At 35.7% G+C, this 24,498-nt stretch overlaps 1 protein-coding gene and 1 long non-coding RNA gene across 10 annotated transcripts in view; one reads left to right on the forward strand and one right to left on the reverse strand.

Annotated features, from left to right (window-relative positions):
- Positions 1-24,498, forward strand: part of LOC123746059 (longitudinals lacking protein, isoforms H/M/V) — a 182,315-nt gene that overhangs the window by 139,452 nt on the left and 18,365 nt on the right. For 2 of the 9 annotated variants that reach the window (XM_045727286.2, XM_045727243.2), the window contains exon 6: positions 18,999-24,084. The exons of 2 other annotated variants lie outside the window; for them this stretch is intronic. In XM_045727286.2, the coding sequence (XP_045583242.1) occupies positions 18,999-19,463 (465 nt within the window). In that variant the 3' untranslated portion in view covers positions 19,464-24,084. Of the gene's footprint in view, positions 1-2,972; positions 3,842-7,674; positions 8,121-8,257; positions 9,929-14,381; positions 14,949-18,998; positions 24,085-24,498 lie in introns of those variants that run through there. 5 more of the 9 variants (XM_045727246.2, XM_045727244.2, XM_045727247.2 and 2 more) reach the window with 5 other exon arrangements.
- The window catches only part of LOC138357405 (uncharacterized), a 27,538-nt gene continuing 3,040 nt past the window's right edge, over positions 1-24,498 (reverse strand). The window contains exon 3 of the long non-coding RNA XR_011225008.1: positions 1-547. This is a non-coding gene — a long non-coding RNA (uncharacterized lncRNA). The remainder of the gene's footprint in view (positions 548-24,498) is intronic.

The raw sequence follows: 24,498 nt of genomic DNA on the forward strand, positions 1-24,498 counted from the left end.
TTCCCTTCACCAATATATTCACCGTCACCATTAAATAAATACAGTATATAAAGATTATTTCTACTCTTATGTACAACAGTGTCTCTCATGCAGGACACAAATGTGTTAGCAGTGTTCACCAACTCCAGTGATTACGACGTCCCAGTACCTTATCCACTCATACTGGACAACACTTGCGAGTTCACCTTTTACATGGGCCAGTCCATCCACACAGTATCACGATGCACCTACACCCCACCTTCGCTCTGGCAAAGGTCTTCAGCAACACGCTGACAGGGGTCCCAAACAAACTCATACAGGGGTAGCTAACCCCTGGCAGAAGCCTCTAGCAGCTTGCTAGCACCACTTCACGCTAGACACATCACTGTAACCCTTAATATCCAAACCTGGGATACACCGATCTTCACTAACACTGCGTATACCAGCAGCTAACACACTGCTTATTTCGACCGCGGCTACATAGTCTTTTTGCGGGACCAAGCTAAGGGTTCGTGGACTGCCCAAGGTAAACTTCCTTCCTCAGTACCACCGCCTCCACACGTCATTTCTGTGAACATAAAAACATCATTAATTAGATGGACAGGACACTGAGGAAACCATGGGGGCAACACTCGTTCACCGGGGAGTTGATATTATGCTCATAGCACAACCCAGATGGCACTGATCGTGACACGCCACACACCAGAGGTCATCCACATCGACCTCTCTTTCTGACTAAGGCAGGAAACCAGAGCCATTCATCGCAGCCACGCTACCACCAACAGATGGCTTTGTTCACATAGAGTCCAATACCATTGGGGTTTGAGTGCAGACTCGTAGATGGCGTTGAAATTGCCACTCCGCACTCCGATGATGGTGTCAATACCGTAACACTTAGCTGTACAATATTTATGCCAATTTAATTTAATATGTTAATTTTCCTGTATTACTATACATTATTAATTATTAACATGTTTTATTGTTTCCTGTTTATTAATTAAACAAATATACAGTAGTTTTATTTATGAATTATGCACCATGAATTAGGCATCTGCAAGCAGGGGCTGACCGACATGTCTGGCTCCCTCCAGTACACTCCCTCGACCCCGTTAGTAGCTCCCTCCTCCATATCCTGCTGTTCTCATGAGGAAGGCAGAGAGGCAGTGAGGAAAGAATGGAAGGCATTGAGGGAGGGATGGTAGGCATTGAGGGGGGGATGGGAGGGAGGCATTGAGGGAAGAGTGGCAGTGAGGGAAGAGTGGCGGTGAGGGAAGAATTGTGGTGAAGGAAGAGTGGTGGTGAGGGGAAGAGTAGTGGTGAGGGGAAGAGTGGCGGTGAGGGAAGAGTGGCAGTGAGGGACGAGTGGTGGTGAGGAAAGTGATGGTGGCGGTGAAGCAACGGTGATTGCCTGTTCTCTATGGTAATGGATTATGGATTACCTATTACTATATGGCGGTGATTAACGGCCATATAGGCCGTTAATCTTCCCTCACCAGTGGCAGTGAGGGAAGAGTGGAGGTGAGGGAAGAGTGGTGGTGAGAGAAGAGTGGTGGTGAGGGAGGGAGGTGTTTGGTTAATATGGTTCACTTGTTGTGTGGTCCACTTGTCCACTTGTGTGATCCAACTTGTCATGTGAAAGAATTATTAATTGTAATCTGTGATAGAATGGAAAACTTATCCACCAGTCTGTGAACTCTCTCCCAACACCATAAGTTTATGGACCACTTGTGGACCAACTTACCATATGAAGGAATTATTAATTGTAACCTGTGATAGAATGGACACTAACACAGGAACTAACTTGGAACGCAGTTACACAATGAACTTTTATTTCATTTTAGGTATATAAAATATATCTTACCCTGAATGTTACTTGAAATATTACCGACACTTCAACAACTTCAGAAATACCGGTGTCCTGCATTTAACGACTTGGGTACAGCCCCATATAGGTCGTTAAATTGAGTGGATATATATATAAAATATATATATATATATATATATATATATATATATATATATATATATATATATATATATATATATATATATATATATATATATATATATATATAAATAAAGACATATAATGTACGATGATACATAAAAACGTTGTGAGGGTACCACCTCTGGTGCAATTGTAGGGACCCATAGCCTCAAAGAAGAAAATAAAGAGTATTCAGAGAAGACCTTGTGGATTCTCACCGAACACTTTAATATTTTCTTCTCTTACCACCCCAATTCTTTTGTATGTATGTATGTATATATATATATATATATATATATATATATATATATATATATATATGTCGTACCTAATAGCCAGAACTCACTTCTTGGCCTACTATGCAAGGCCCGATTTGCCTAATAAGCCAAGTTTTCATGAATTAATGTTTTTTCGACTACCTAACCTACCTAACCTAACCTAACCTAACTTTTTCCGCTACCTAACCCAACCTAACCTATAAAGATAGGTTAGGTTAGGTTAGGTAGGGTTGGTTAGGTTCGGTCATATATCTACGCTAATTTTAACTCCAATAAAAAAAAATTCACCTCATACATAATGAAATGGGTAGCTTTATCATTTCATAAGAAAAAAATTTGAGAAAATATATTAATACATGAAAACTTGGCTTATTAGACAAATCGGGCCTTGCATAGTAGGCTGAGAAGTGCGTTCTGGCTACTAGGTACGACATATATATATATATATATATATATATATATATATATATATATATATATATATATATATATATATATATACTGTATAGGTAATCGCTGGCTGACTGGTTATAGTACTGAGTTGCCTGGAGTATGGTTCTCTGACTGCTCAGATTCGAATTAGAACCATTTCACTTAACAATGCTTTCATGTGATGGTAATCTTAAGTTATTTCAATATTAGAAAACATATAAATTTTCCAAACCAAATAGGAAAAGGGGAATTTATTGTTTCAAAATCAGTGATTACGATCCTCTTTGTCTTTGTAGGTCTTGTTTGGTGGTGACCAGAGAAGCAGTGGTCCAGCGGTTTGGGGTAGTCTGGTGCTTGCTGCTCAGGAAGATATACATAATCAGAGAGTGGATCATGGCCTAGATTCCAGGGAGGAACTCATAGTCAATCATGAATCAATTTTTAGAGATGAACGAAGAGTGGATCAAAGACCTGATTCTAGGCTTTTTCATTGTCCACACTGTACCTACCGAGCAACACAAAGGGGAAACTTGCAACGACATATTAGAACTCACACAGGAGATTCTCCCTTTGCTTGTTCACACTGTACTTATCGAACAAAAGACCAGAGCAATCTCCTTAGACACACTAGGAGGAAACATCGTTCAGCAATTGAACACTATAAATGTTCACAATAATTTTATAAATAGCCTATACTGTATTTATTATCTGATTTAATTTAATGTGCCGGCAAAGGAAATTCTTAGAAAACAGACTTTAAGTTTAATTGTAAACATTATAAAATAATGTTTTATAGGGAAATCTCCTTAGGCTATAGGGAAATATAAGGCAATCTCCTTAGACACATTAGGAGGAAACATCGTTCAGCAATTGAACACTATGGATGTTAGCACTACTGTAATTTTGTAAACAGCCTATATTTATTATCTGATTTAATTTAATGTGCAGACAAAGGAAATTCTTAGAAAACAGACTTTAAGTTTAATTGTAAACATTATAAAATAATGTATGGTTTTTCTGCTTTTATGAACTAATAATGTAAAAATAATGTAAATGGAAAATATAGATACAGATGTGTTTGTTGTATTTTTTTATATAAACTCCATAATTATATACATTTTGTGTATTGTATATGTATTATTATAAATAAACTAAAAACCATTTCTCAATATTAGTTTAATTTAAATGAAGCTAAAGTTACATCTGACCAAAGATTATTACTGTACTTTTAACATTTATTACACAAGAGATTTAATGCCTCCCATTCATATTATAATACATTAGTGGTACCATTCTGACTATAATATGGTGCCACTCTCACTATAACACAGGAGTGGCACCACCAGGGGCGCCTGACAGCTGAGTGGACAGCACTTCGGATTCATAGTCCTGAGGTTCCGGGTTTGATCCTCAGTTGAGGTGGAGACAAATGGGCAAAATGTTTCTTTCACCCTGATGCCCCTGTTACCTAGTAGTAAATAGGTACCTGGGAGTTAGATAGCTGCTACGGGCTGCTTCCCTGAGGGTTTGTAACAAAAAAGAGGCCTGGTCAAGGACCGGGTCGCAGGGACGCTAAGCACCGAAATCATCTCAAGATAAGATAACCTTCACTATAATATAGGAGTGGTACCACTCTCACTATAATAAATGAGCAATATCTTCCTGACTAAAGTATAAGAGCAATATCTCCCTCACTACAGTACAAATACCAATATCTCCCTCACTTCAGTACATAAGCAGGCTCTTCATCACTACAGTACTGGAACAATATCTTACTCACTTCAGTACAATATCTCCCTCATTACAGTGCAAGGCCAATATATCTCACTACAGGACAAAAACGATATCTCCATCACTATAGAACTAGAAAAATATCCTCCTCTGAATATCTGAACAATTTTCTTAAAAAAAAATGAGGGCAGTAAACAGGGGCACTGTATCGGACTGATAAATTGTCACTAGTGGAGCGGTCCATAGAATAACCCAAATCTACACAAATCCACCCAAATTTACCCAAATCTTGCTAGCATTACGTGAGTAATGAAGAAATATGGTATATTTATTCACTATAATGTTGGGGCTGAATGCAGAACATGATCAAACCTATTTTTACTCTGAAATAATCTAATTTCATAACGAAATTAGGAGTAAATTAGAAGCAGGTGACACCATAAGAAGTCGACGGTCCAAGCGACATTGTTGTGGAGCGACTTGTCCAAGGTATATGATTGCCTGGAGAGTGTTTGCTGGCATATCAGCCTCCTGTACACAGTGATCCAGGCATTGCACTTCTTTGCTCAAATTGTCGCAAATTTAGGTAAGGTTAGTATGGGTTAGGTAAGGTTAGTTGGGCTAGGCAAGATTATTTTGGATTAGGTAAGGTTAGTTTTGGGTTAAGTAATGTTAGAGGCAAATTTTCAAACCCATTGACATATATCTTGGATAAGTCACTCCACAATATTGTCTCTTGGACCCTCAACTTCCTATGGCATCACCTGCTATATATTTACTAATAATTTCATTATGAAATTAAATTATTTCAGAGTAAAAATAGGTTTGATCATGTTCTGCATTCAGCACCAACATTAGTGAGTAAATATACTATATTTCTTCATTACTTATGCAATGCTAGCAGGATTTGGGTAAATTTGGGTGGATTTGGGTAATTCTATGAACCCCTAGTGGAGTACTGTGAGGTTCAGTTCTTGCACCAGTAATCTTCATTATCTATATCATTATTATCTATAACGATCTACCAGAAGAATACAGAATTATATGAACATGTTTGCTGATTATGCTCAGATACTAGGGAAGATAAGAAACTTAAATGATTGTCATGCCTTTCAAGAAGACCTGGATAAAATAAGTGTATGGAACACCACTTGGCAAGTGGATATACAGTAATATGAATAAATGCCAAGTTATGGAATGTGGAATAGAAGAAAATAGGTAGCACACAACCTACAAATTACTGTATGTAAAAAAGCTTTTAAGAGATTCAGATAAAAAAAGCAATGTAGGGGTGGTTCTAGATAGTAAATTGTCACTCGAGGACCACAAAAACACTGTGCGATGAGCCTATGCTATGCTTTCCAATTTCAGAATTGCTTTTAAATGCATAGATGGTTAAATACTAAAGAAATTGTTCACGACCTTTGTAACACCAAAGTTTAAATGTGCAGATCTTTTATGATACCCATCTCTTAATTAAGGAGCACATCAACAAACTAGAAAAGGATTAAAGACATACAACTAAATGGACTCTGGAACTGAAAGACAAAAGCTATAAGGAGAGGTTAGAGGCATTAAATATGTCAAAAGCTAGAAGATAGAAGAAAAAGCGGTGTTATGATAACTATGTATAAAATAATAACAGGAATAAACAAAACTGATAAATAAGAATTCTTGAATCCTGGAACTTCGAGAACAAAAGGTCATAGATTTAAGGTAACTAACGGTAAATAAAGTTAATGAAAAACATTAGAAAATTACTTTCACAGAGTGGTAAACAGTTGGAGCAAGTTAAGTGAAAAGATGGTGGAGACCAAAACCATCAGTACTGTACTGTACTGTAGTTTCAAAATGTTATATGACAATGTTGGCAAGACGGGGACACCATGAGCGTAGGTCTCATCCTGTAACTACACTTAGGTAATTACTATAATACAGGAAAATGTCTCCCTCATCTATAGATTGGATAATTTTTTGTAATATATAGATTGGATAATTTATTTTCAATGTAATAAAGAGAACATGAAAGAGTAAACATTATCATATAATAAGGTACAGAGCATAAAAAGCTGCTGTGAAGAACATTATCAAGTTTTACAACAAGATTGTTATTTAAAAACATGTTTCATGATTGGAAGTGATGCCATGAATGAGAGAGTGAATGTTTTCTTGTAAGTTGAAGTAAGTAACAATAGATAAGCTTGTTTCAGATACAAAGGTAAAATGAATTAACAGTGCCAAAAGAAAGTAGGATAGACTACTCGCTATAGTCACCTAGAAAAATTATATAAAATATTACTATATGTACTGTAATTTAGTAATGAAACTACTTTATGAACATTTTAATGGCTGTCAAATTTTCCACGCATCTTCAGCACTGAAATTTGTACTTTAACATATCTTAGTAGTTATCGAAGTTTAATTTATCTAAGTCAGTATTTTTAAAATTATGTTAGTCATTAATATGTACATCGATGTTGAATAATTTAGGATACAAATATGCAGAAGACATCATCAGGTGTGCTAGATAGCAAACAAAATTTGAAATTATTTAGATATTTCATGTTTTCAAAACTATTTTTGTATTAATTTGTGTAAGAAGTCTTCATGTTGTATTTCTAGTAAGAAAAATTATATAATTTTGTAAAATTTTTAGTACATTTTATTTGTGCACGACATGCACACTAAAGAGGAAAGTATGTCTCACTTTAAGACCACTTTTTGGAGATTGTTATGAAGTACTGTACAGTATTGTACTTCTGTCTAGACTTGCAACAATGCTACACCCTTTGGTCTTATTGTAACAACTAAATTTTGTATTGGTGCTTTAAATTGATCGAATTGTTCTGAATAATGTACAGTATACATTCAATCTGTATACTGTAGCATTCATATGATATGAATACACAGTGCTTAGCCATATTAAACTCTAATTGTGCATAATGCATTTGCAGTGAGAAATGTTTGTTGCATCCCACTGTTATGCTCTGTTATCTGAGGCAAAATTTACTTTATAGCTACTCAACATTTGTTTGCATCTTATTTTTTTTTTTTTGCATCACTTCTAAAAGAATCAATATCATTATGAAAACTATTTTGTTTGTATTCAACTTTTATGTGACAAGGTGAATGTTGTGAATGCCTAAAGATGGGACATATTTGTATCTTTTAATTCATATTATCTGTAGCATAGTATCATATTGAATATTTGTTCAATTATATATATTCCACCATAGCAACATCCACCGATGGTTTCTTTTCTTATAGGCTGGTTGGCCCAGAAGTTGGGTGGACAGCAACTCTACAGTGAAGGATGATGGAGGATCGGAGCAGCTCTTGGCCACCAAGTACTTCCAATGTCTTGACTGTGACAAGACATTTGCCACAAAATGGGAATATGAACGTCACCGCCGGACTCACACCGGAGAGAAACCTTTTGGTTGTACAATCTGCCCATATCGTGCAACTCAGAAAACCAGCCTTCAAAAACATCTTCGAACCCATAGTGGAGAAAAACCATATGCTTGTCACTTATGTTCTTATAGAGCTGCACAAAAGGTTCATTTACAAAATCATATCCGTACACATGGCAGCACCATGTCATTCGACTGCTTACTCTGCTCATTCCGTAGTAGTCGATCATACCTTTTAAAAGAGCACATGCAGATTCATAGTGACAACAAATAACTCATCTGTGTACTGAGCAGAATAAGGTTAGTTATTATTCTCTTTAGTATCTATGAATGTAGGTATAAATTAAGACAAAATATGTCATTTACATTTTATCAGTTTAAATTTTTGTGATTAATAATTGCCCCTAAGTAACATGGGTTTTTTTGTGTCTTTGTAGGTTTTTGATGATGGAGATCAAGGTGGTGATACTCAAGGACAGGCTATAAAGGAGGCTAAGAAGATCTACTCATGCTTATATTGTCCATACCGTGCTTCTCAAAAAGGAAAACTACAGAGACATATTCGTGTCCATACAGGAGAAAAGCCATTTGCTTGTTCTTTTTGTTCGTATCGTGCTGCTCAAGATAGTGTTTTGAAGCACCATATACGCATTCATACTGGAGAAAAGCCATTCAATTGCCAACAATGTTCATATCGTACAGCTAAAGGGGCAAATTTGAAGCGACACATGTTAATTCATAATGGAGAGAAACTTTTAGTATGTCCCCACTGCCCACAATGCTTTTCTGATAACAAATCTCTCAGGCATCACCTCTTACTGGTACATCATGATACCAATCTCTAAAAAAATTCAAAAGAATTCTTTGATTTCTTTAAAAAAAAAATTTAATATATTACCATATTTGTTTAAAAAGAAAGCTGTCATTCAGTCCTTAAATTGACATACGGTAATTTACAATTACATTTTCATATAAATAACATTCAATGTAAGGCATGAGATATTTTTAAATGATTTTGGATAATTGTACAGTACTTGTAATGAACAGAAACTTTTAGTTTGTAAAGCACCATTTGTTAACATTTTTCATAGGTCAATTGCAGTGTATCATGTTTATTTTCTGAGCAGATATGGTGGCAAGTATTGATTATGAGTTCTACAGTGTGTTACATGACTCTTCCATTCATCATATTATGGCTCAATTTGTTTTTAAAGACATGATTTGTTCTGAAAGCAGATTGGATATAAAGTTTTTATCATAATTATTTTAGGTCATAATTAAAAAAAATCATGAGGCTTAATAATGCCTAATGAAAGTAACAAATTTTAGACATTATAATTCACATACCGTACACATACGACTAAAAATATTACAACTGTTACTGCATTTTTTGCTTATGTGATATGGTGGTAGAATTTTGAAGCATACGGAAATATAATATTTTGAAGTGTGATAAAATCTTAAAAATTATATTTATACAAGTAATGAAATGTGTTCAGTACATTCAGAAGCAAGAAATAAAGATATTTAAATAAAAAGTTAATGAGACCTCCTTCAGATATAAGGTAATGCACTCTCTTAAAATATCAGTTAAAAGTATGAACGAGTATCAAAAAATTTTGTCTGTTCCCCTGTGGTGCAAATAGGAATCCTGCATTTTACACTTGTCATTTTATGAATACAGTACTTACATTAGAAAATTAGGTAAAGTATTTACTTCTGATTTAAGAACAATATAGAAAATGCATAATTACTGTACTGGGTTATATAATAAAATAAATTAATTTTCATGATATGTATTTAAATAAAAAATTTCTTATTTTGTTCTTTATATTTAATGTCCTTATTTCATGCAGTATTTGTGCTTCAGTTGCAACCGACACCTTCCAGTTGTATATAGTACTGTACAGTATTAGTGTAAGAAATGTTATTTTAGTTTCAATGTTAGAGTGAAAGTAATAATGGAAACTACAAGTATTATATTAAGATTGTCATGTGAAATTGTAAGTTGAAGTACCGTAAATCAATAATTGTGTGAATTTTAGATATCATTTACTACTTATGATTTTGTATGATAGTTCACCAATTACAGTACATAAATGGCTAGGTTTTCTAGTTCATATCTTATCAAATTCATTATATATATACTGTATATATATATATATATATATATATATATATATATATATATATATATATATATATATATATATATATATATATATATATATATATATATATATATATATATATATATATATATATATATATATGTTATGTTTATAATTCAATCATTACATAAACTAAAAAAGTAATAAATTGTTTACAAGGTACTATAATAATCATAGTTTCTCAAAATTAGGACACTGCTTATAATTAATCAGAAACCTGTGATTCCAAGTACAGTATTGTATATATGGTACATTATATCATTTAACTAATAAAAACAATGCAACCCATTCTTTCTTTTATTTACATTTTATTTAAAATAAATGTGGGTTTGTTTAAGAGTTACCCTATTTTTTACTGGACCAGGCAGTGCAGGTAGCAGATGATGTATTAAAATGGTAATCCACACTGCAGAATAAAAATTGGGTGTTAGGAGAGTGAACTGTTTGTAAACAAATAATAATGGAGTATTTATAAATAATTTCAGTGTGTTCACAGTTACCCAAAATTTTTAAACTTAAATTGATTGAAAACAAAAGAAAATTTGCAAATTATCATATTTAATGCACTAATCATAATACAATATATTCAAATTCAAATTCAGGATTATTCCTGTTAAATTCCCAAATTACCATGTTTAATTAATGCACAAAGCATACTACAATATGCAACAGAATGGAAATGGAAACGAAACATATGAGCTAGAATGTAAAGTGTTCACAAATTATATTAGCACCTGGATTAAGATTTGTATTATTTAATAAATCATAGTTTCTAGAAATAATAGGGCAAAATGCATTACATTAAATATGGAATATGAAGCAACTACAAGAATCATTTGAATTATCTTCAAACAAATACCCTCCATCTGGTAATGCTAAACAAAACAAGTGATCCCCACCCACCCACCCCCCCATTTCCCAATGGTACTGATGAACAGGACAAGTGAGCCAGTGAGGCCCTCCAAGTGAAGCCCTCCAAGTAATATCGATGAACAGGACACATCTCCAGATTTCCCGAATTTCTCTAAACAAGTAAAGGTATACAGTACATTCATACAAATACAGTATAGCATAATCAAATCATAAATAGAACTGTGCCTTTTTCCAATGGGAATATTTTATGTTAAGCATATCTGATCAATATAAGTACAGTACTGTATAGCAAAGTACAGTACAACAATACTGTATAGGCAAACTGCCTAGCAGGAAAATACTGACTGAATAGAAATTAAAAAATCATGATCGTGGCTTGATCTGCTGAGACAAAAAAGAAAAGAACTGAAATAATCGATTTTATATACCCACTAATAATATAATTACTGTGCTCTCTCTAACACACTCAGACACACACTTTGTGTGTTAAATTATTAAACACACACTCACAAACATTGCTTTTAAATACATGGATGGCAAAATACTAAATAAATTGTTCACGACTTTTGTTAGACCAAAGCTGGAATATGTAGCAGTTGAATGGTGCCCATATCTTAAGAAGCACATCAACAAACTGGAAAAAATGCAAAGACATGCCACTAAGTGGCTCCCAGAACTGAAGGATAAGTGCTATGAGGAGAGGTTAGAGGCATTAAATATGCCAAAACTAGAAGACAGAAGAAAAAGAGGTGATATGATGACTACATACAAAATAGTAACAGGAATTGATAAAATCGATAGGGAAGATTTCCTGAGACCTGGAACTTTAAGAACAAGTGGTCATAGATTTAAACTAGCTAAACACAGATGCCAAAGAAATATAAGAAAATTCACTTTCGCAAACAGAGTGGTAGACGGTTGGTACAAGTTAGGTGAGAAGGTGGTGGAGGCCAAGACCGTCAGTAGTTTCAAAGTGTTATATGACAAAGAGTGCTGGGAAGACGGGATACCACGAGCGTAGCTCTCATCTTGTAATTACACTTAGGTAATTACTTAGGTAATTACACACTCTCTCTCTCTCTCTCTCTCTCTCTCTCTCTCTCTCTCTCTCTCTCTCTCTCTCTCTCTCTCTCTCTCTCTCTCTCTCTCTCTCTCTCTCTCTCTCTCTCCACATAAGTCTAGCCTAGCATCCATATAGGCAGAGGGAGAGTGAATACAAAAGATCAATACAGCAATATATAGTCCAAGCAGATGTTCTAAGAAAAGGTAGTTAACCTGTCTTGAAGACAGATAAATGAGGTTCTTCATTCTTATTGGTCAGCTGGGGCAGCAGCTGGAATATCAACTGATAATTCTATCTTAGTAGTGCTGAAAGAAGGATGAAATATAATATGAATTACCTGCTTCTCTCTGGATTAGTGTATTTTCTGTGAGGAACCCCATATTGGCTCCCTGCTTCACTTAACAACTTCAGAATCACCTTTAAATATATGGATAGCAAAATATTAAAGAAATTGTTCATGACCTTCATGAGAGCAAAATTGTAATGTGCATTGGTTATATGTTGGCCAAATCTCAAGAGGCACATCAATAAACTGGAAAATATGCAACGGCATGCAATAAAATGTCTTCCAGAACTGGAAAAACAAGAGCTATGAAGAGAGGCTAAAGGTGTCAAATATACCAAAGCTAAAAGACAAGAAAAGGAGGTATTACGATCACTAAATTCAAAATAAGTAGCAGGAACCAACAAAACTGACAAAGAAAAATGCTCGAAATTTGCATTATTAAGAGCAAGAGGTCATAAACTTAAGCTAAAGAAACAAAGCTAGCAAAAAAAATTTGAAAATTATCTTTTGCAAACAAAGTGGTAGTGTTGACTGTGAGGTTGACTGGAACACATCTGGGGAACACTCAGCACATAGGTTCCAACCCTCATCATGTCTCCTGTGGATTTGTTCAGTGGTAGACTGTTGGAACAAGTTAAGTGAGTGGGTGGTGGAGGCCAAAACGATCAGTAATGATGACACAAAAATCAGTATAAAAATTACCTCGGCTGAAGACATCAAAAAACTTCAAGCAGATATTAATAAAGTTTTCGACTGGGGAACAGAAAATAACATGATGTTTAACAGTAATAAATTCCAGGTACTTGAGTACGGTAAAAATGAGGACCTTAAACATAATACAGGGTACAAAACACAATCAAATGTGCCCATAGTAGGAAAACAGCTTGTAAAGGATTTGAGAATAATGATGTCTGACGACCTAACGTTTAGGGAGCATAACCATGCAAATATTGCGTCGGCCAGAAAAATGATCGGATGGATTACAAGAACTTTCAAATCCAGGGATCCCACCACAATGGTTGTACTCTTCAAGTCACTTGTTTTGTCCCGTCTTGAGTACTGCTCAGTATTCACTTCCCCCTTCAGAGCAGGAGAGATTGCTGAAATTGAGGGAATACAGAGAACTTATACGGCATACATAGACGCAATAAAGCACCTAAATTACTGGGATTGTCTCAAAGCCCTCAAAATGTACTCACTAGAAAGAAGAAGAGAGAGATATCAAATAATATACATGTGGAAGATACTGGAGGGCCAAGTACCAGATCTACATAATAAAATAACAACGTATTGGAGTGAATGATATGGAAGAAAATGCAGAATAGAACCCGTGAAGAGCAGGGGTGCCATAGGCACAATCAGAGAACATTGTATAAACATCAGAGGGTCACAGTTGTTCAACACCCTCCTAGCGAACATAAGAAATATTTCCAGAACAACCATGGACATCTTCAAGAGGAAACTAGGTTGCTTCCTCCAAGGAGTGCCGGACCAACCAGGCTGTGGTGGGTATGTGGGCCTGCGGGCCGCTCCAAGCAACAGCCTAGTGGACCAAACTCTCACAAGTCAGTCAGGCTTGGTGAGTAGAAGAACTCCCAAAACTCCATCAACCAGGTATCAACCAGTAGTTTGAAAACGATATACGACAAAGAGTACTCGGAAGACGGGACACCACAAGAGTTGCTCTCATCCTGTACTACACTTAGGTAATTACACATAATTTATAAAAAATATAAAGACACAGATAGAGTCAATCAATAAGATGATTCATAAAGTCAGATATCCTCACAAGAATATAATTTCCCCCGCCCCTTAATATATATAGTCATACCAGAGATCGTGGATATCATCAGTTATTTAAGTAAGAGATTTTTAAACCTGTTGTAATATTCATCAACAATATAATCCAGTGTATACTTCATGGTCAGTGACAGGTATTTTAACACTGGATTACACAAGATGATTATTAATACACAGGCTATACAAAAATTTATATATCAGACAACAATTCTATTTCTTTTACATAATAATATAATATTTTAAAATTATAGGCATTCATTTAACTTATAAATACTGTACTGTACTTAATATTATGTTGGTGGTATTTTATATTACCCTAAAGATTCTAGCTAGCATACAGTTGAGATTTGGTTGTTTTCTGTCCATAGGTGACGTGGGGCAGTATCCAGGGGGACGTCAACTCAGCAGCTGGGAACATCAAGACAGTTGAGCAACATCTGGGAATACAGTCATTCAGGGACCCATTGGGAACATCAAATTTCAGTGTATGCATGGAAGCATCCCCACTTCAAGATCACTTAGGAACACACTCCATTATGGAACAACATGGATCAACATCAGTCAGGGATAAAGAGTTTCAGTGCCAAGATTGTCACAAATCTTTTCCAACTAAATGGAAGTTTGAACGACACCGACGAATTCACACTGGAGAAAAACCTTTTGCTTGTGAACTCTGCTCATATCGTGCCTCACAGAAACCCGTTTTACAAGCTCACATGCGCACACACACTGGTGAAAAATACTCCTGCCCACTCTGTTCATACCGCTGTTCACAAAGGGTGACTTTACAAAAACATATTCAGAGTCATAGTCAAAGAAGTTTTTCTTGAGTTTCTACCAAAGTATCACAAAAGGCCAAAAGTTCTTATTAATACAGATGGTTATTGCAGATACTTTTTTTTTCTAAAATGTTATGGACAAGCCAAAAAATTACATAAAAATGCACAGTTTATATTAGAAAGTTAGGTTAAGTAAAAGTAATACTATACGTCTCAAAATAATTCATGTATAATTGCTAAATGTGAATTACGACATTTAAATTTTTTTAGTTCTGACATATTATTGTTGCTAAATTTGAGTTTTTACATACTAGTGTTACTAAATTTGAGCTAATACTTATTAATCCAACTGCCAGTATCATAATTAAAACTGAAAAGTATCAGCAAAAGTTGTGACAGTTAAATACACATAAGTTTACAATATAAATTTAAATGTGATACAGTAGTAATACTGTACGTTGACCTATTTTTCTCAAAGGAGTCCCTTGATGGCTCCCTGGAACCATCACTCACAATAACTTCAAGGAATCGCCAGAGCTCTACCAAAAAGAGTCGCTTCATTAAATTCAGCGCTGGCTTTTTCATAACTATTTAGCGTTCAACTTTTCTTTGCAAATCTCAAATGTAATTTTGGCATTGTTGTTTATTACTAAGTACAGTAATAAAATTGATTGAAATAATTATTTAAACATCTTGTACCATCTGTTCACATCAACAAAAATTTATATCCAAACTAAACTATTCAGATTCTAATTTTGTATTGCAGTTTTTATTTCCACATCACTAAAACAAGCTGAAATATTACATTTAATGCTCAGTACTTAAACATTCTTTATTTGCATTGCTCTAAAGATAATGTAATTATGTTATTCTAATACAGTATATTTTATAAATGAATTACCAGTAAGAAAATTCAATGAAAATTTATCACTGACAGCTAGTTAATGTGTTCTGCTTATGCCTGTGCAGTGAGCAGTGAGAGCTTGAGTTACATGTTCTGCCTCCACTTGTACAGATCTTAACACTGGCCAGCAGAGCAAACATAAAAGTGGGGAAGCTGTAAAACAGCTAAGTAAGTAGGTACTGTACTATTTTATTACTAGGACATGTAGGTCTTTTTCTAGCATACAGTTCAGTGAGGGTACAGGAGGGGAATATATTGATGACCAGACCACACATTAGAAGGTGAAGGGACGACGACGTTTCGGTCCGTCCTGGACACAATCGACTTGAGAATGGTCCAGGACGGACCAAAACGTCATCGTCCCTTCACCTTCTAGTGTGTGGTCTGGTCAATATACTTTAGCCACGTTATTGTGACTCATCGCCTGCAGGGGAATATATAAATATCAAATACTCATAAATTACCCAAAAATCACCCATAGATCAGCATAGACCACACACTGCTTTTAAATCAAAAGGTCACAAGAATAAGGATGGCTCTGCATTGGCAACACTTGTAGCAGGAGAGTGTTCTATCTCCAGTTGCACAAGTCTTAATAACACTGTTATCATGGATTATTGTACAGTATTTAACTTCACCTGTTCACACTTTTATACAATCTATCTATTCTCATGTCTATTACTATTTCAGTTCTCAACCATATTTTATTGTAAATTACCCATCATTTACCTGTAATATAGATGTTCTCAAACCTAGTTTTAATAAATGTTAGAATAAAAAATGCACTATGTTATTACACAACTGTAATAATTTTCCTTGTGAAATGTCACATATTGGGAATGAAAGGTAAACCAAATCATTTGTAGCAAATGTTATATTAAAGTAATATTATCCCCAGAGTACCAGGAAATAAAATTAATTAAAAAATAAATGCTAAATATATTTTTAATACCAATTCAGTTTTTTTTTCATTGTACAGTACAGTATTTACATGTCTGTTAATATTTTCTATACAGTATTAGTTTACATGCAGACACAGTACAAGGTCTGTCTGAATTCAACGAGTATAGTACATACATTGTGTCAGTTATGACACAGGCATGTGCTCTGTCCCCCAACTTCATTAAATAGATGTAGGTACATGTTCAGTTCCAACTACAGCATAATAATATAGGTTTTTGTCACCGTATTTGTCATTGAAGTTGGAAAGTATAAAATATGTTCCTCACACAATGTTCTTTATGCGGTCCTCTAGTAACTTAGGTCATTACCAGAGGACCACATAAGGAACATTGTGTGAGGAGCATATGCTATACTTTCCAACTTCATGGTCACTTATAAATATAGTTGATAGTGAAATATTAAAGAAACTGCTCACAACTTATGTGAAACCAATATTGGAATATCCAGCAGTTGTAGAATGCCCATATCTCATGAAGCACATCAATAAACTGGGAAAGGTGCAAAGACATGCCACAAAATGGCTTCCAGAAAATAAAAACAAGAGCTACCAGGAGAGGCTAGAGGTGTTACATATTCTAAAGTAACAAGATAGAAGAAAAGAAGGCACTCTCATCACTATATACAAAATAGTACTGTAGCAGGACTTTACAAAATTCACAAACAGGAATTCTTGAAACCTACAGCTTTAAGAACAAGGAGTCATAGACGGTCCGTCTAATTACCCAAAGCTACCCAAAGCCATTCAAAGCCACCCAAAGCTTCCTGGCATTACGTTAGTAATAAATAAATATGATACACAGTATTTACTCATTATAGTGTTGGTGCTGAATGTAGAACATGGAAAAAACATAGTTTTATTCTGAAAAAGTATCATTTCCTAACGAAATTAGATGAAATAAGCTGCTGGTGACACCAAAGCAAGTCGACGGTCCAAACGACAATGTTGTGGAGCGACTTATCCAAGTTATATTGTTGCGTATCCAAGATATATTGTCCAGTATGTCCCAGCTTCTAGAACAACCTCTTGTGTGGGACTGTCAAAAAAAAATTTTAGGTACAGATAAATGCATTCAACCTAACCATCTCTTTCCTGTAAGGTCTCTATGACTCTTATCATAGAAACTAAGTAGATTTCTTAAACAGGATCGTCCTGTTCAAAAGCCAAACTGTCTTTGGTATTATGTCATTTCTTTCCAGGCATTCTACTCCATTTTGTTTTAATTATTTTTCTAGTGATTTGACTTCCATGCTTGTCAATGATGCTGGTCTATAAGTTAAAGATTCTTATCTGCTATCATTATTGTAGACAGGAACTAGGTTTTGTGTACTCAGCTTACCTATGCATTCCTTCAAAACCCAAGGTCAGACTCTATCTTGGCCAACTGCTTTGTTTCTTTCAAGCACCTTGAGCACTTTAGTGTTTCATACATTTCCTTTTCATTCTCTGTGAATCTGTTCCCCATTTTTAACTTCTGTATTTTTTCCTTTACATATAGCTTGCTTTAATGAATTTATAGAATAGGCCTGGTTCTGTTTTACATTTGTCCACGATCCCTTTCCCAAAGAGTTTTCTGCCTCTCTTCTCCCTGCCATGCTGCTTGTTTGTATTGGTGGTATGTTGGATGGTTTGGCTTCCACATACTGATTCTATATCTTATCTTTTATTCTCTAGCCCTCTTGCAATTACTGTTGAGTTGATCATGTTTTCTAGTTCTGCATCTCTCTTTTGGAATAAATTTTGTTGTATGTTTGTCATAAATCTCACAATATTTGCCATACATTTACTTCCTTGCCTAATGACAAATCTTTCCAATCAAATTCATTAAAGAATTTTCAAAATTCCTCATAGTGTCCTCTCTTGAATTCAAGTTTTTCAATTGTATTACGTTCCCCAATCTGTTGTAGACTATAACTCATTGCATATTTATTTCCAAAATATATAGTACAGTAAAAGCAGATGCCAAAATGGTTTAATTTTGCATAAATGACTGATCTAGGCATTTCTTGTTATATGGGTTGGATATACAGTACAATTCTCTTGTTTAGATTCTGCTGAAAATGCTACATTATCATTGATGCTGGAATTAAATAAAATTATTTAAAACTGATTATTACATTTTAATACTGTATATTGCAGTATGAATTCATACTCTAAGCTTTAATTTATGGCCTTCTTATGCTGCATAAAGAGAACATTAACCTCATATATACATCAGGTAAGTATAATGTTTGATCATGTAGGTAGTATACTTAGTGACTCATTAGGTTCAAATTACTAAGAACTACATTTAGTAATACTGCCATCTATAAAGACATACTGACACTATACCATTTTCCAGACTAAAGGCAGTGGGAACAAGGACGTAGGCAGCTCTCAAGCCCAGCTCCACCACAGCTACAGACTCCCAGTTAATCCCAACACTCATCTTGTAGAAGGAGGTCAACCTCTTTCTTTAGGAAGAGTTTGTAAGACCGAAGACAGTGGCCACCCTGATGCCCACCCTGCAATGAGATCCTTGGCACCTCTTAATTTGCAAATGTATACTGTATCTGGACCTGGACCTGGTTATGCTTGCTTTTTATGTGGGAAGACCTTTGGGTTGAAACATAATCTATACCGGCATCTAAGGACACACACTGGTGAGAGGCCGCATCAGTGCCCCCACTGTGAATACCGAGGCTCTCGTCGATCTCATGTACTCACTCATATTAACAGAGTTCACCAAAAGCATGATCAGAGTGAGAATCTAACTCCCTCAACTGAAGCTACAAATAATCCTCCACCCACCTCTGGCTTAATCTAGTTAATTACTGTTAACACTAGACCTGCCCACCTCACTTATTAATTTGGCAAAGAAGTTAAATACCAATACAGTATCAGAAATTTGGAGCAAAAGGTTACTACTCACATATATGCATGAGTAATTATGTAGTCATGCATACACACATACATACTCCACAAACAACAGATGAATGCACACACATATATCTTATACAGTATATCATATAAGAAAACTAACAGAAAATACAAAGATTTTCCAAGAGGCTATCCCTGAGATACAAAACCTGAGGTAAGAACAGGCTGGAGTAACTAAATCTTACAATGCTGAAGGAAATATAGGTGCAGAAAGACCATAAATACAAGATGCTAAGAGGAATTAAGAAGGTGGAAAGGAACAGGTTGTTGATAGGTCTGAAACTAACACCAGGGAACACAAATGGAAGTTGAACACCCAAATGAGTTGAGGATATATATGAAAAAATGTCTTCAGTGGGGGGAGGGGGGATATATATGACTGGAATATATTATGGAAGGAGATAGTAAAGATGTATCGTACCTATCAGTTAGTGAATAAGAGGCAAGCCCAGGAGCAGGAGCTCAGGTCCTGAAAACACAGGTGAGTACATACACATACACAAATTTGAAAATAATTTCTAATAAAATATATGAATAAGACAGAGCACGTTGAATGTACCTGTGTTCCTGTAACTGCATGGAGATACTGAATATTTTTGTATGTGTATTTGTGTGAACTTATGTGTGGATGTGCTTACCTAATGGAGCCTATGTAGAGCTATCCAGCTCATAGGCCCTTATAGTTAATAGCGCCTTTGTAATTATACTTCACACTTATCTAGTGCTGTATTGTACTTTATTGTACTTGCTCTTGAAGTTGTGAATGGAGATGACTTCCACCATCTCTGTTCTAAACTGTTTCTACATACTTAATACCCACTTTGCCCCTAAATACTTTCTTTCATCTGTTTTGTGTTCTGCTCCATGTATCCCCTCTTGCTCCACTTCCCTCAACTGGAAATTACCAATCTGTCTACAGTGTCTATTGCCCTCTATTGTATCTTGTATATTTTGATCACAGTCTCTCTAGTTCTCTTATCCGGTCCGTGTATATTTTGATTACAGTCTCACTAGTTCTCTCTTCTGGTCCATCTAACTACCCAAAGCTACCCAAATTTACTCAAAGCTAGCCAAAGCTTCCTAGCATTACGTAAGTAATGAAGAAATATGATATATTTACTCACTATAATGTTGGTGTTGAAGGTAGAACATGAAAAAACATATTTTTACTCTGAAATAATATAAATTTATAACAAAATTAGACGAAACTAAGTGGCACAAGAGACCATAGGAAGTCCACGATCCAAGCGACACTGTTGTGGAGTGATTTATCCAAGATGAACAAATTATTCAAGATATATTGTTGCCTAGAGGTTATATTAAGTTATGTTTGGATAGGTAAGGTTTAGTTAGGTTAGGTTAGGTTAGGTTAGGTAGCTTGGGTAGGTTTGGGTAGGTTGGTTAGGTTAGGTAGGTACAGGAGGCTCATATGCCAGCAGACATTGTTGCTTGGACTGTCGACTTGCTTTGGCATCACCAGTTTCTTATTTTCGTCTGATTTCGTCATAAAATGATACTGTTTCAGAGTAAACATATGTTTTTCATGTTCTACATTCAGCACCAACATTATAATGAATAAATATATCATATTTATTCATTTCTAAGGTAATGCCAGGAAGCTTTGTGTAGCTTTGAGTAAGTTTGGGTAGCTTTGGGTAATTAGATGGACCCCTCTCTTCTAGTATTATTAGATTAAGTTCCCAAAGTTTGTCTTTACAGCTCAATAATAAAGATGGAGTCGTATGCATATAAAAGTCCTTCTCCTTTTCTGATTCCTGTAAATGCCTCTGTTCTTATACAGTACTAAGTAGGTATCCAGCTGTGCATGGGTTTCTCCTCTTCCCTTCCCCACTGCCCCTCATGCCCAATTTCCCACTCTCTCATATCTCTCTTTTCCTATACCCTTCTTTTCCCATCTCCCCTACCCCTCTTCTTATCTCCCTCTCCTCTCCAACTTTTTCTCCTCTTAACCCTCTCATCTCCTCTCTCCCCTTCTCTTCCCACTCTCCAATTTTCCTCCCTCTCCCACCCTCTCCACCTTTCTTTCTCCCCTCTCCTCTCGCACTCCTTGCCCCTCTCTGCCCTCTCTCTCAATCTCCCCCCTCTGTCACCTCACTCCCTCCCCCCCTTCCTTCACCTCTTTCCCTCTAACCCTGTCTCTTACCTCTCTTCCTCCTCCCCTTCTCTCACCTCTTTCCACTCACCTCTCTCTCTCTCTCTCTCATTCCCTCTTCCCCACTCTCCACCTGTCTTTTCCCTTCTCTCATTCTCTCTTTTCAATTATTCCCTTTCTTGCCTCTCTTCAATCAGACCCTCATACTGATTTACTTAATTTACCTGAGGGCTACAAACACTAGTGTCCTCGATGAGGACAGGAAGCCAGCAGCTTGTCATAGGTCCCCCCATTTGACTTGATCATTTCCAGGTAGATTTTGAAACCTAACACAGGTTTGGCATTCACGGCTTCAGCAGATAGGAGGTTCCATGGGTTTATAACCCATTGAACTGTGAGCAAAAAAGCATCTGTTCTCAGTCCTACATTGGGGTTTGTTGAGCTTGAAACCATTGCTCCTTGTTTGTGTTACTTCTGACTTCTTGAAGAAATTGTCGGGATCAACATTCTCCTACTTGTTCAGTATTTTAAAAGTTTCAATGAGATCTGCCCTGTCCTTGTTTGCAGTGTTTTTAGGCCTGTGGCCTTCAACCATTCCTGATACATGATGACATAGCTCTGGACTGACTTTTATTGCTTGGTGTTAAATCTTCCTTTTCTCCCTGTTTCTGTCTTTCTCTCTACAGTAATAACCTAAGTGTAGTTACAGGATGAGAGCTACACTTGTGTATCCCATCTTCCCAGCACTCTTTGTCATATGACACTTTGAAATTAATGACAGCTTTGAACTACACCGCTTTCTCACCTAACTTGTTCCAACCCTCTTGAGATATATCTTGAGATGACTTCAGGGCTTTAGTGTCCCCACGGCCCGGTCCTCGACCAGGCCTCCACCCCCAGGAAGCAGCCCATAGCAGGTGTCTAACTCCCAGGTACTTATTTACTGCTAGGTACCAGGAGCATCAGGGTGAAAGAAAAATTTTGCCCATTTGTCTCCGCCTCCACCGGGGATCAAACCTGGAACCTCGGGACTACGAATCTGAAGCGCTGTCCACCCAGCTGTCAGGCGCCCACATCGTTGTCGGGCATCAGATGCCAGATGTCAGGCGTCAAGTATCTAATAGGTGTACTCTTGTTTGCAAAAGTGCACTTTTTAATGTTTCTTTGGCAGCTTTGTTTTCTTTGTTTGAACCAATGTCCTCTTGTACTTTTAAGTTGCAGTTTTCAAAAATTCTTCTTTGGCAATTTTGTCAATATCAACACCCGAACAGTGAAGTGGGCACTTCACTTGTACAGTACCTCCATCCACCACAAGCTCCACAGCTTCCCTCTGAGTGGTGCAGGGGCCACACAACATGAAAATGCATGGAAATCTACTTTACAAAGAAACATTCTCTCATACACAACTTAATATACTTGCAAACACTAACAACTGTAACATAAAAATTAACATTGACAAAAATTAAACAAACTGATATTTAAATGAAAACAAAACATTTAGATTAATAAAAATAAATGCTAGGTATTACATACCAGTCATTACAGCTTAACCTACTAATAACAAAATAGCCTCCATTATTTTCATGTACAGTAATTACCTAAGTGTAGTTACAAGATGAGAACCATGCTCGTGGTGTTCCATCTTACCAATGATCATTCTCATATGGTACTTTAAAACTACTGATGGTTTTGACATCCACTGCCTTCTTAGTCAACTTGTTGCATCCTTCTACAACTCTATATTCAAAAGAGAACTTTTGCACAATATGTGCTTTCAGCAACTATTTCATTACCTTGAACTTATGGACTCATGTTCTTGAAGTTACTGATTTCAAAAATTCCTCCTCGCCTATTTTTTCAATTCCTGATACTATTTTGTATGTAGTGATCATATCTTCTAGCTTTTACATATTTAACACCTCTAACCTCTCCTCATCGCTCTTGTTTTTCAGTTCCAGAAGCAATTTAATAGCATGTTTTTGCACACTTTCCAATTGTACAGGAAATAATGCTAGGAACTCATAATGAGTGAGTGAGCCACTAGAGGAACCTTACACTGGATGGATTCTACTCTGTGTATCCAATCAAGATGACTCTAAGTTCCTATATTATTGCTGCTCTTAATTCAAAAACAGTCCCAAAATTTAAATGATCTTATATAACCTGTAAATATTAATAAATTCAGAAGCTGATTTACATATCTTGATTTTTCATCATATAAAATTTTTTGGGGAAATGGACCTTTCCATTACAAAACTGTAAAACTCACTGCTTTATCTTAGGACCCCTCTTTAATATATATATATAATACATGCATATATTGTTAAGTACCGGTATATACAACATTCTTCTTCACTGTACATACTTTATCCAAAATAAACTTTTATTTTCAACATTGTATTTATTACTGTATTCACATTGTTCATAAATTCAATATGACTATACCACTTTTATAAACTGATTTTTATTTGAGAAATTTAATAAAATAACATACTGTAATTAATTAACTTACAATATTTTACACATTCTATTAATGTCTGAGTATACATTTTATATAGTGGGTGAGGCAGCAGACTGCTAGGTGAAATAGGTACCGCTCATTCATGACACATTGGTAATAGTTGCCAGATATATGAATGCCATGTTGATGAAAGCAAGGAAGCTTTTCATGCACCTGTGATTAAACCAGTATTAGTTCTAGAGCACGGAGTCAACACATAGGGGTTCTAAGCTCGGATCTCCTTGACAATGCAGTACTAGCAAGTTCAGTTTAAAAAAATCAAATTGTTGAAGACAAATATGAATAATA

This window comes from Procambarus clarkii, chromosome 78 (genome assembly GCF_040958095.1).
Source record: "Procambarus clarkii isolate CNS0578487 chromosome 78, FALCON_Pclarkii_2.0, whole genome shotgun sequence".
NCBI lineage: Eukaryota > Metazoa > Arthropoda > Malacostraca > Decapoda > Cambaridae > Procambarus > Procambarus clarkii.